Source organism: Geotrypetes seraphini, chromosome 4 (assembly GCF_902459505.1).
Source record: "Geotrypetes seraphini chromosome 4, aGeoSer1.1, whole genome shotgun sequence".
In the NCBI taxonomy this organism is placed as follows: domain Eukaryota; kingdom Metazoa; phylum Chordata; class Amphibia; order Gymnophiona; family Dermophiidae; genus Geotrypetes; species Geotrypetes seraphini.
The window spans coordinates 26,547,474-26,561,204 of NC_047087.1; the positions used below are offsets into that span (position 1 = coordinate 26,547,474).

General features: G+C 45.6%; 1 protein-coding gene across 1 annotated transcript in view; it reads right to left on the reverse strand.

The window, feature by feature from the left end:
* The window catches only part of LOC117359538, an 87,583-nt gene that overhangs the window by 34,856 nt on the left and 38,996 nt on the right, over positions 1 to 13,731 (reverse strand). The window contains exon 3 of the mRNA XM_033942496.1: positions 2,378 to 2,605. Within this exon, the coding sequence (XP_033798387.1) occupies positions 2,378 to 2,605 (228 nt within the window). The remainder of the gene's footprint in view (positions 1 to 2,377; positions 2,606 to 13,731) is intronic.

A 13,731-nucleotide genomic window follows, 5' to 3' on the forward strand; every position in this document is an offset into this window, starting at 1 on the left:
ATAAAATTAAACTACACAAAGCGCACTGTATGCTTCTCAACATTCATTCCTACCAGAAAACAGATAACCCCATGCAAATACAGGACCAAAAAACTAAAAGTACTAATATTCACAGACAAACCCTAAGATATAAGACTCTGTAAGCAGTACAACCCCAGAGGAAAAGAAACAAATGCATTTCTTCCTGAACAGACAGCAGGTGTAAATCAATCATTAAATTAAAAAAAATTAAAGCATTCCCCCTACCATTGTTGTCTCTCTCCCTCCTTGCTGTGCCTTGATTTCTGGCCTGCCCCCCGGTGTTATCTTCGGGCCGGTCTACGGTGCGATCAATGCGGCATCTTCGGGCCTGCTCCCTGAGTGCTGCATTGCACAAAGCTGTGGGCAGTGGCTCCTCGCGCATGTCCCGCACCTCATCTGGAAGCCTTCCCTCTGGCATTGCGATGTCAGAGAGAAGGCTTCCAGATGAGGCGCGGGACTCACGTAGGAGCCTTTTCCTCCGGCTTTGTGCACTGCAGCACTCAGGGAGCCGGCCCGAAGATGCCGCATTGATCGCACCATGGACCGGCGGCTGAAGGATACTGTCTTGGGCCCGATGGACAAGCCGGCCCTGTGGACCGGCAGAAAATTTCTGTGGACCGACACCGGTCCACGGACCGGTGGTTGAAGAACACTGTACTACAGTACAGTATTTTCTATTAAAGCTTTTGGGTTATGGAACGAATCGTCTGAGTTTCCATTATTTCCTATGGGGAAATTTGCATTGATATACAAGTGCTTTAGATTACAAGCATGTTTCCAGAACAAATTATGCTCGCAAACCAAATGGAGACAGATAAAGACCATATGGCCTATCTAGTCTGCCTATCAATGCCATTCACTGTCCCTTACGCTCCCTTAGAGATCAATGTACTTATCCCAAGCTTTCTTAAAAGGCAGATACACTTTTCTCTCCACCACCTCCACCAGGAGGCCATTCCAAGCATCCACCACCCTTTCCGTGAAAAAGTATTTTCTGAGGTTACTTCTGAACCTATTCCCTTTCACCTTTATTCTATGCCCCCTCATTCCAGAGTTTCCTTTCAATTGAAAGAGACTCGCCTCATGCACATTTATGTCACATAGGTATTTAAACGTCTCTTATCATTTGATAAGAAAAGTTAAATGTCTGCACTGTAAATATACCGTATTTTTTTTTGCTCCATACCACACACTTTTCCCCAAAAAAAGTGGGTGGAAATGTAGGTGCGTCTTATAGAGTGAATATACAGCTCCCCCCCACCCCACCCCCCGGTACCTTTTTTTTACTTCCGTTGGTCCAATCCAATCCAAACCTTAGTCTTATATACCGGGTCATTTCCACTAGGGACTCGATCCGGTTCACAAAGTTAATTAGAAAGACAAAGGAAAATAATGATTGGCCAGAAATTCCTCTTACAGTCCCTTATTTATAAGTTAAGAATTTCTGGAAAAAATACGCCTTCAAAGTTTTCCTGAAAAATGTCAAGGACGGAAGAAGTCTAATTTCTGAAGGAAGATCATTTCAGATTTTTGCCAAGGCCAATGCCATAGAGTAAGAAAGCCTACCCAAGGTTTTAATACCCCTAATTGAAGGGAATACTAATTTAAATTTGTGTATTCCTCTAGAGGAATGGGGTTGTTGGGAATTGAAAGAAAAAGTAAGCGAGTCGCAAGACCTGTCATTCAGGGAGAGGCACGGGCCCAGGCAGGAGCGCAAAATCTCGTGCCTGCCTTGTGCGCCACTCTGCCTCAAGAAAGGACATCCATCCAGCGAAGGAGGGGTAGGAGCGCGGAAAGTTCCTGCTGATACAGCGCTGGACCAACAGAAGTAAAAAAGGTACTGGGGGAGGCTGCCTACCTCTAGGCCTGCCCTGTACCCTGGCCCGGTCTACCACTAGACCACCAGAGGGGGGACAGGGTACAGGGCAGGGTGGTGGGACAGGGTACACCATTTGGTTTAAAAAATTTTTTCCCTTGGTTTTTCCTCCTCTACAGGTGGGTGCATCTTATGATTGTGTGCATCTTATAGAGTGAAAAATACGGTATGTATAACGATGTGTGTGTGTGTATATATGTATATCACATGTTAAGTTTGTGCTTATTTGGTATCAAGGAATCATGGAAAAACATCTTTGAATGGTGGTATGCCAGCCTATTTATGCATGCAAAATTGTCACTGTCATTGGAACATCCCTCGAGCAATAATTATAATTAAAGACCAGCCGCTTGTGCAATGACTTTGCTGATACGATTGCATATGATCACGATACTGGAAAGTTTATTTCTGCATGAAAGCTTCCAACCCACATCTTTACAGCTGTAATTCACTACTTCCCTCTGTTTGAACTGTACTTACGGAGGAATTAGGTGTGTGGCGTAGAAATCGGACAACCTTGGAATCTGAGGCTGGGCAGGCCAAAGCCATGTATCGGTTCCGGAACGTCCCATAGATTTTGAGATGGAATCCCGGCTTCATTGTTGTCTGCTGTGCACCCAGAGCCTCCTTCCCACTGAAAGAGATGCCCACTCCATAAGCGGACAGATCAAAGTACAAGTTATGGGCCTGGATCTCTGGAGTTGGGACCTGTGATGTTTAAAGAAGAACAGAGCCTGGATTGGACTGAAAAGTATGCTGAATTTGTCCCAATTAATCTGTCTGATTGCTCTAACACATACTGGCTGATATTCAAAACTATTTAACCAGCAGAGAAAGGCTCCTAGAGGATTAAATAAATTTTATAGTGCCTAAGCGCAGATATTGAGTGGGAGATAACCGGTTATCTCCAGCTGAATATCTGCAGTTAGTGTCTAGCCACTTATTGGCTATATTGTATGACATAGCCAATGAGACATGAATATTCAGCATCAAACTGGCTATGTTTAGTGGTTAAAATAGGCCACATCAATAGCAAGCCTATCTTTAAACGCTAAGGGGGCTCATAATCAAAACTTTAAAACATCCAAAAACTAGCCTAAGTCGGCACTTGGACATCCAAGTGCCGATAATCAAAACCTTGGGGCAAGCCTCTGCTTGCCCTGGATCGGTACTACTGGGCTTGATGGACCTTTGGTCTGACCCGGTATGGCTGTTCTTCTGCTCTAACTTTCTGGACATGCAGCAGTACTTCTAAGTTGCTGTGTGTCCAGAGATCAAAGGGTTGTGTTGGGAGGTGTGTTATGGGTAGGAATCGGGCGGGCTTCACCCTGGACATACCCCAGCCATAATCAAAGCTTTCCTAGAGGAAACTTAGACGCCGGCAGTTAGACCTGTTTGAGTTGTGTCTAAGTTCCCCAAACTGACAAGAAGACCACTGGAGGATTTAAGGCATGACCCACTATCCCTTACTCTCCCAGTGGTCATGACCCCCCCTTCCACCATCCAAAGAGCGAAAAAACAAACACACTCATAGGTTTCCCATCAGCTAAGCCAGTTTCAGGGATTCCTGGCAGCTCAGCTGATGGGGAGTCCCCCTGCCAGGATCAGCTGAGCCTTGGAGCCCTACACCCCTTCCCCTGACATCCTCCACATCTCCCTGACATCCCGGACATCCCCCACATCCCTCTGATATTCCGGACTTCTCTCGACATCCCCTGACATCTCCATCCCCCCAATATTCCTAGGCACTCCTCTCACAACCCTGGATCCCTCCCCCGGACCTTCAGATGAGAGAACAGCAGAAGGAAAGCTCATTCCCTCCTGCCTACAGGGCCATATGCTGCAAATGATGGGGCTTCCCCCTCCCACTGCATCTTAGGATGCAGTGGAAGGGGCTGAAGACCCTGATTGGCTTAAAATCGCCATTTCCCCAAGTCCAACTTATTAATGGCATATGGATCTTTCTTTTAGGAAGTTATCAAAAAAATTTTAAACCCTGCTAAGCTAACTTCTTTCACCACATTCTCTGGCAACAAATTTCAGAGCTCAATTGTATGTTGAGCAAAGAAATATTTTCTCTGGTTTGGTTTATTTAAATAAAAAAAAAAATTCTAACCCGCTTAATCATAATCAGTTTACAAAATACAAACATAATCATAATTTGACATACAAAAATTAGGGCCAGCGAAGAGATAGAGGTACAGTGTAGTGGGGGGAGTGAAGGCACACACACAGCGGGGGGGGGGGGGAGGAGTGGGAAAGAGCACTGGGGCAGAAAGGAGGAGGGGTGTCGGTGCCCTCAACAAGACGGCAGCTGGGGTGGACTGCTCCCCCATCACACTCCCCTTAGTACACCACTGGGTGGTAGTGAAATTGCCACTTCTATGTTGAAGTGCCATTTTCATTTAGATGCTGCCAGGCTGGAGATGCTGTTTGTGCCGGTGAAGAGTTAAAGAGGTACAGGGAGGAAGAGAAGGTAAGCGCATGGCGTGGGGGTTGGAGAAGAGGGAGGGGGCACCACCACCACCACGAGCTCCTCCTACCATCTGTGCCATTGACCTGGCATGGTTGAGGAAGGTACTTTTTTCTTTCTACCACTACTACTATTAATTATTGCTATAGCGCTACCAGACTAGAAGACAGACTCACTGCCACAGGGAATATCACATTTTGACAGTGGACTTTAATTATGTTATATAAGATCACGAAGCCAGAGATGAAACAGTGCGGCAGATGTGTTCAATGCTTGTTCCACATTTTTGCTCGAGTGCACGCCTGGCTCCATTAATTTCAGTGGGCCTGTTTCCAGTAATGAAAATTTCCCAGTAATTTCAGTGGGACAAGTGCCAGTGCAAAACTGGTTTTCGGCGACCCAGCCACTTCTGCAAGCCTGTTGAGCACCTCCAGCCTTCAAAGCAAAACAGTGAAAATATTTTCCCTTTCGTAAAGACTCTTTAAACACCAATAGAAACATTTTCTATTCCTTTCCTATTTGATTACGTTCTATGGCGTTCCTTTCTGGTTTTAATTGTTACATTGTAAACCGCTTAGGTCATGAAAATGCGGGAACGGTATATCAAATTTCTAATAAACATAAACATTTCGCCCAAGTAGAATTGTAGACTGGAAGAGTGGGAATGTAAGGACAACGATGGATGGACTTCTACGGTTTGTGTCCTGCATATGGCAAGACACATCAGGTTGGGCTGGAGCACTTTTTAACAGTAGCTCCAGTAGCTGGGACGTGAGGCCAGTGTAGGGCAGACGTTTTAATGGTCTGGGCAAGTATGTGTATTTTATACCATATTCAAATTGTATGCACATCAGTGGGGGGAGGGGAGGACAGCATATAGTGGAAATTAAGCGAGTGAAATGTTACACACTTTTCCCTCCGTATTCGCTGTGATTGGGGATTAACAGACCCGTGAATACAGAAAAACCGTGAATAACTTTTTCATACGTTATTCGCTGTTTTCTATCAAAAAACCATCGTGAATATGGTGAAACCACGAATAACCTGGTGGGAGACCTGGCCTGTTCCTGAAGGAGAGGCAAAACACGGTGAAGAAAGTGCTGGGAATCGGCGATTTTCTCCATAAATGCTTGGAATTGGCGTCTCTATACAAGCTGATATCATTTGGGGGGAGGAGCCAGCAAGCTGAAAACCGTGAATAATTGAAACCGCAATTGCTGAAACCACAAATATGGAGGGAGAAGTGTAATACTGTTGGTAGAAGCAAAAAACAATGTGGAGAAATGATGTTCCTGAGATGGACTTCATAAATATTAAAATAATATTAAAACTTGGCAAACCACATAAAAATCTCTAGGACGCTATTTGAGCCTATGTCCTGCACACAGCTTTTACGGAACAGTTTATTTCTGACTGCCATTTTTATCCACGTATCTTTACCATAGCCCTTCATAGAGACCCTGAAGAAGACATTCTGCCGAAACACGGACCGTGTTGGGTCCAGGATCCAAAGCTTTTCAGCGGACTGCATCCTAGAGGTTTTTGTGTGGGTTGCCAAGTTTTAATATTATTTTAATATTAATAAGTCCATCTCGGGAACATCATTTCTCCACATTGTTTTTTGTTTCTTCTTGGATTTGTCTGTTAATATCATTGGGTCATTTCTCTTGTTTTCATAATACTGTTGGTTCAGTAATGCTTTGCTAATGAATGTGACTGCTGGGCAGACTGAAGAGACCGTGCGGGTCTTTACCTGCCATCATTTACTATTTTACTATGTAACCTGAGGAACTGGGTTCAATCCCCACAGTAGCTCCTTGTTCCCCCTGAATAAAAACAGCACCCTGATGGGACCTTCCTTAGAAGCACTGGTGGTCCAGTTGGGCCAGGAACAATCCCCACTCATTCCTGCCCCTGCTGGCTCTGTTGTCAAAATTGCTGCCGATGTCTTTGAAACTGCCTCCAGAGGTCACAGCAACCATTTTGAGACTGGAGCCGGAACGGATAGGAAACTGTGCCTACCCGTGCTGGCTCCAATTTCGAAATGGCTGCTGAAACCTCTGGCAGCAGTCTCATGAGACTTCCACTTGAAGCAGCAGCAGCTGTTTTGACAGTGGAGTTGGCAGGAGCGAGTGGGGATTGCTCCTGCCCTGGCGGTACCACCGCTTTTAAGGTAAGGCCTATGAATGTAGAGGGGGGGTCTGGGAAGGGGATTGCTTTGATTTGGGGAAGAGGGAGGGAGAAGGGGCTGCACCAGTTTCAAGGATACCACATAGTTTCAGTGTCAGAGAAAACCACACTTGCATTTTTGGCTAAAACCAAAACAAGGCTGAATTTGAAACCACAATCGGTTGACCTCAGCTAACCACACAATAATTCACCAGTTAACTGATTAGCACCGTAGTAACCTTTAAATGTGACATGAACACTCTTTTTGGAAGAACCCTGAAATTACATGAAGCTTTGGGCATCCAGAATGGACCAGAAAAATCTGTCTCTATCCAAAGTAAAAAGTAGGAAGAAAGAAAGAAAAAATTCCTAACACTGTGTTAACTCAAACAAAACTATAAAACTTAAGAGATTTATTTTTCCAGAAAGTGACTTTTATGACTCCCTTGTATAAAATCTGAAGTCTATTAGTAATAAAACCTCAGGTCAGTGCTCTATTTTTGGTAACCCATAAAAAAAAATGTCAAGCCATTCTATAAACTGGTGGGGTGGGGGGGGGGGGGAGGTTTCTTGACCCTTTTCTCCAGCCATTTCAAGTGGAACCAAAAAGCTGTTTCTGATGTTCATGGTTCACCTCTCAGGCCTTGCTCAACTTAATTTTCTTGTGCATTCTATAAACACATCAAATTCTCAGTTGTATGACACCCTGCTTGGACTTTTTCTGTAACATACTGTCCTGGAACACCGAGTATGAACAATAATTATTCCAGCTGCATGCTCTTTCCCCACTGGTACATGCCCCTTCTGTTCTCAAATAAACAGAATTAGGTCATATCTTCACTGGGTAACATTTATTTTAATAATCTCTGTTAAATCCAGCCAACATTCTAAATGTAACTTGCAAGTTTGAACCTGGTGACATTTGAATGTCTAAGAGAAGAGTTGAATTGGAAGAACTTCTATTTTGCTTGGCTTTCTCCTTTCTTGACTCTGCTTATGTTTCTTTTGCAGTTGTATCCTGGGTGAGGTTTATAGGGGGCTGAAGTGTGTGATAACCCATGTTGTGGGGGTGGGGGAGGGGTTAATCCACTCCGATATCAAATGTTATTGGCAGTGACAGAATTTAAAAGGTGTGGGATAAACACGGAAGATTCCTATCTAGCAAAAGGATGGGATTAAAGAAAAATAAAAAAAGACACAGAGGGAAGTCACCTGCATGAAGCTGCAGGTATAATCCTAAATGGGGTTACCAGACGTCTGTGAAAACTTGGACACGTCCTCTTTTTAGAGTTCTATCCAGGTGCCCGGAGGGATTTCCAAAAACCCGGCAGTTTGTCTGGGTTTTGGAAGTTCCCGAGCTCGGGGCCACATCTGGAGGCCCTCTGCACATTTACAGATATCGACATGATGATGTCATACTCATGTGCACATACATGTGATGTCATTGTGTTAATGTCTGCGCATGCGCAGACCCTCCAGGCCTCTTGGCAGGAGACATGAGGTTCAGCTGGAGGTGGGGTTGGAGGTATAATGAGGCGGAGCTAGAGGCAGAATGGGGCAGAAGAGGGCGGAGCCAGGTGTCCTCTTATTTTAAAAGAATAAATCTGGTAATCCTAATCCTCAACGAAGGCATGGAGGGGATCACCTGCATGCTCTTTATAACAGCAGATATGGCTCTAACCTCCTTGTAGGGCAGACTACATGGACTATGCTGGTCTTTATTTGCCATCTGTCACTGTGTTTTACTATGATGTTACTCCCAGTTCATCACATGTAGTCCCAGACACATGGCAGCATCAAATTACAAGAAGCTTTGGAACATTCCATATATTATTTACAACAAACGTATCATACAGACATTAGAAGAAAATCAAATGTTGTCAGAATGCAAATTTGACAGCCGTTCGTTATTACAGAATTAATTCCAACAAACAGCAACAGGGCAAAGACATCTGAAAGACAATTACTCTAATTCAGGAGTGGGCAACCATTGTTCTTGAAGGTCACAACTCAAGTCAGATTTTCAAGATTTCCACTATGAATATGCATGACATCTATTTGCATACAATGGAAGTATACAAATCAAACTTATGTATAAGCACTGCTAGGTCTTCAGGTTTGTCAGCATGCAAGCGAAGTTGCTCCCGCAAGATAGTTAATTCCGTTGATGCCGAGCTCGCCACATCCTCAAAGGCTTCCACACGAGCTTCCAGCTCACCCGCTCGACGTGTTGTTTCAGCAAGCAGCTGCTCGAGATTCGACCAGAGCTGGTATTGTGACATCATAATGCCTCATTCCACCAATAAGATCCAACCTCATCAATGATGTCACAATGGCCATTTTTGGATCCGGCTTCCGGGCCTTGTCTTTGTCTTTACGTGCAGATTTTCTGCTCATATCCGGGGATCACAGGACAAAGTTGTCCATACACTACGCTGACATTAAATTCGCAGAATTGTTGTTGGTTTTTTTTAAGTTCAATCATCTTTATTGAAGTTTACTTGTTTATAATAGGAATTGTTGTTTTAATGTTTAGATGGGGGTCTGATGAGGGTTAGGGCCTGTGAGTTCAGCAGAAACACATCCTGCCTTGCTAAGCATTACACATGACTCCAAATTCCATGAAATAAAAATCCAGCCTAAGCAGTGGCGTACCTAGCATATGAGACACCCGGGCCCATCATTTTTTGGTACCTCCCCCCATCTGTACAAAAAACATGATTTTTAGTAACAAGCCACATGTCACTCATGAGTACCTAGGAAAAGGTAGCATCTTACATACTGCAGTGAGCAGTACAACATCAATACACCCATTGTAAAACTAAACAAGCCGGACTAGTACAGATCAATCCTACACCATCAATCCTAACAGAAAACCATGTCTTTCGAACACACAGAACACAGAAAACACCTTCGCCTAGTATGGAATATGTCATCGCAAACTAACCCCTTCCCCTTTTACAAAACTGTAGTGTGGATTTTAGCCACGGTGGTAACAGCTCTGATGCTCATAGAATTCTGAGCATCAGAGCTGCTACCACCACGGCTGGTGCTACAAAATGCTCCACAGTTTTGTAAAAGGGGGGATAAAATAGAAATACATAGACAAAGGTTAAATTGAACCAGCAAGAAGCTGGACTCTGCATACAATGCAACAGCACAGAAACAGTGACACATGTCTCCTAAAGCAATAAATAAATAGAAAATTTTTGTTCTACCTTTGTCTTCTCTGGTTTCTGCTTTCATCATCTTCTTGTTACTCTCTTCCTTCCATCCACTGTCTCTCTTCTCTCTGCATCTTCCATTTGCTCTGTTACTGTGTCTCTCCCTTTCTCCCTCCTTCCAAATTGGTCTGGCACCCATCTTCTTCCCTCAGCTCCTCCCATAGTCTGGAATCTCTGTCTTCTTCCCTGCCAGCATCTTCTCCCCACTCTCTCTTCCCCATTTCCCTTCAGCGTTTTCTCCCCACTGTCTCTTCCCCATTTTCCTGCAAAATCTTCTCCCCACTCTCTGTTCCTCGTTTCCTTTCAGCATCTTCTCCCCATTCTCTGTTCCCCATTTCCATTAAGCATCTTCTTCCCACTCTGTCTTCCCTATGTGCTTTCAGCATCCTTCTCCCCCCTCTTTCTTCCCCATGTGCTTTCAGCGTCCTTCTCCCCCCTCTGTTTTACCCTGTTTACCTCTCCACCCCACCTTTTCTCCCTTTCTCCCTCCCTGCCCCTTACCTTCATGGCGCTTTCTTCCCTCCCCCTTCCGGCCCAGACAACAGGCCCGGTCCGACAAACCTCCCTGCCCTGTGGCCGGCGTAAAGGTCGTCTCTGATGCAACTTCTGGTTGCATCAGAGATGACCTTTAAGGCAGAAACACGCAGCTTCAAAGCTCTAGCTCAGGGGTGCCCACACTTTTTGGGCTTGCGAGCTACTTTTAAAATGACCAAGTCAAAATGATCTATCAACAATAAAAATGTTGTAAAAACACAAAGCACACTGTACGCTGAGAAAATGTTAATTATCATTCCTATTCTGGGGTTTTTTCAAATAGGTCAAGGCAGATGACTCTATGCACTGTCACCTCAGTAACAACCATACAAAAATAGACAAATACCCCCCTCCCTTTTTACTAAAGCACAATAGCAGTTTTTAGCACAGGGAGCTGCGCTGAATGCCCAGGGCTGCTCTCGATGCTCATAGGCTCCCTGCACTAAAAACCGCTATTGTGGTTTAATAAAAGGGGGGCCATAGTGCAAAATATAGACAGCAGATATAAATTCAGACACATTTTGATCACTAAATTTAAAATAAAATCATTTTTCCTACCTTTGTTGTCTGGTGATCTCATGAGTCTCTGGTTGCACTTTCTTCTTCTGACTGTGCATCCAATCTTTCTTCCCTGCTTTCAGCCTGTATGCTTCCTCTCCTCCAGACCTCATTCCCTCCCCCAACTTTTTCTTCCTTTCTCCCTGCCCTTTCTTTCTCCCTGCCTCCCTTTCTTTTTCTCTGTTTCTCTTCTTTCCTTCTGTCTCCCTGCCTGCCCCCTTTCTTTTTCCCTGCCCTCCCCCAAGCCATTGCTGCCGCCATCAGGGAACAGCCCCCCAAGTCACCGCCATCTGGTAACATGCCCCAAAGCCACTCTCACCCTAAGCTTTCCTTCCCTGTGTCGGGCCGACCAGCATTCCTCTCCCCGACGTCAATTCTGCCGTCGGAGAGGAAGTTCCGCCCAGCTAGGCAGCGATTGGCTGGCCTGAACTTCCTCTCCGACTGCAGAATTGACGTCGGGGAGAGGCAGGCTGATTGGCCCGTTAGAATTTTCCGGACCTGGCCAGCTCTGCACCCCTCCTAAGGCTGCACCCGGGGCGGACCACCCCCTCTGCCTCCCCCCCCTTGATACGCCATTGAGCCTAAGTTACCGAGACATATTCTTGTTTGGAAAATTGGCATGACAGGATTAGTATAAAATCCCTAAGGAGTGAGCAGGGATTACAGAATGTGCAGAGCTGGAAGCCCCTGTGCGTAGAGCAGATTTCCCCTAGCACACACCATTCTTTGTAATGATCTAATATGAGAAACAGAAGATCTGATTGTTCTATTTCCAAACCATTTGAATATTAAAAAGAAAACAGCCCCAGCAGTGAGTAAGTCAATTTGTGGCACACGAACCTCCCCACTCCCCAGCATACACTGTCTCTGCACTCATGATTTTTAGATAAATCAAAATGTCGTTTTCAGTTCTTTCTGAAAGCACATTTACAGCTGGGTCATTACTACTAATAATCATTTCTATAGTATTATACAAATTATATGCAGGTATTTTCTCTGCCCCTTGTGGGCTCACAATCTAAGGTGGGGGTTTTGCACCTGGAACAATGGAAAGTTAAGTGACTTGCCCAGGGTCGCAAGAAGCTGCAGCTGAAATCAAACTCAATTCCCCAGGATCACAGCTCAAGACACTAACCGTTTGGTTGTTAGGCTCCTAAACCGTTGCATTCTCGTATCCCTGGGCCCTTTCAAAGCAAGGTGGCTGAAATAGGCAAAGTGGGGGTAACCCCCACCTTCAAGTCATATGAAGGTAAGTTAGAAATTATATCACAATGGTAGCACCTCAAAAGGGATTTCTTCCAAACATGATAGGGGCTATTGACTGTGCACAGTGGCGTAATGAGGGGGGTATGTGTGAAGGAGGGGCAGGGGCGCCTCTCCCCCTCACTATGCCACTGACTGCACATACTCATATCATACGTACTGCTCTTACCACTTTACAAAAATTTAGCAGTGTGAGCCAAAGCTTGGCAAGTCAACTTTAATGCAAACAAATACAGAGTGATACATTCTGGGTGCAGAGACCCAAAGTTGCTCTATCACAGGGATAGGGAACTCTGGTCCTCGAGAGCCGTATTCCAGTCGGGTTTTCAGGATTTCCCCAATGAATATGCTTTGAAAGCAGTGCATGCAAATAGATCTCATGCATATTCATTGGGGAAATCCTGAAAACCCGACTGGAATACGGCTCTCAAGGACCGGAGTTCCCTACTCCTGCTCTATCAGATAGGAAGAGAGAGACTGATGTGCATGCATAGGAGAGGGACCTTGGGGTATAGGGTAATATGGTCTAAGGATCTCAAGGTGAGGAAACAGTGGCTACAGTCCAAGGATGCTAGACTTCATGGAGAGAGGCGTAATCAGCAGAAGCAGGGAAGGTAATCATGACCCCAGTGGCATGGCGAGGGTGGGAGGCACCCGTGGTGGTGGCATTCTCCCTCTCCTTGCCGCGAGCTCTTCCCTTCCTCTGTTCTTGTTTAACTTCCCTGACACTAACCTAATAATTCATTTCTATACTGCATAACCAAAAAGTTTGATGCGGTTAACATAAACTTTAAAAATACTATACAAAGGATCAGGTTAGTTAAATACGAAACAGATGAGTTTTCAATTGCTTTCTAAAATCATAAAAAGACTTAACTCGCTGCGAGAGCTGGCATCAGCTCTCCTTCTGATGTCACGTCCTAGTCACAGGACCAGAAATGACATTAGAGGGGAGGGCAGTGGTGTACCAAGGGGGGGAGGTCCCCCCCGGGTGCAGCCTTAAGGGGGGTGCACAGCCGGCCAGGTCCGGAAAATTCTACCAGGCCGATCAGCTTTCCTCTCCCCAACGTGAATTCTGCCGTCGGAGAGGAAGTTTGGGCCAGCCAATCACTGCCTAGCTGGGCGGAACTTCCTCTCCGATGGCAGAATTGATGTCGGGGAGAGGAATGCTGGTTGGCCCGACGCAGGGAAGAGGAGCTTGGGAGCGGCGGTGGCTTTGGGGCCTGTTAACCAATGGCGGTGACTTGGGGGTCTGTTCCCCGATGGTGGCGGTAATGGCTTGGGGAAGGGCAGGGAGAAAGAAAGAAAGGGAGCAGTCAGGGAGACAGGAGGAAAGAAGGGAAACAGAGAAAAGAAAGGGGGCATGAAGAGAGTAAAAAAGAAAGGGAGGCAGGGAGAAAGAAAGGGCAGGGAGAGAGGAAGAAAATGTTGGGGGAGGGAATGAGGTCTGGAGGAGAGGAAGCATACAGCCTTCAGGAAAGACAGGCAGGCCTTCGAGGGGGTCAGGCAGGTCTTCAGGGGGGAGACAGACCTTCAGGGGGTCAGACCTTCAGGGGAATGAGCCATTGTGTAGAAGTACTCGGAGGGAGGGAAGGGGGGTTCAAAGAGATAAG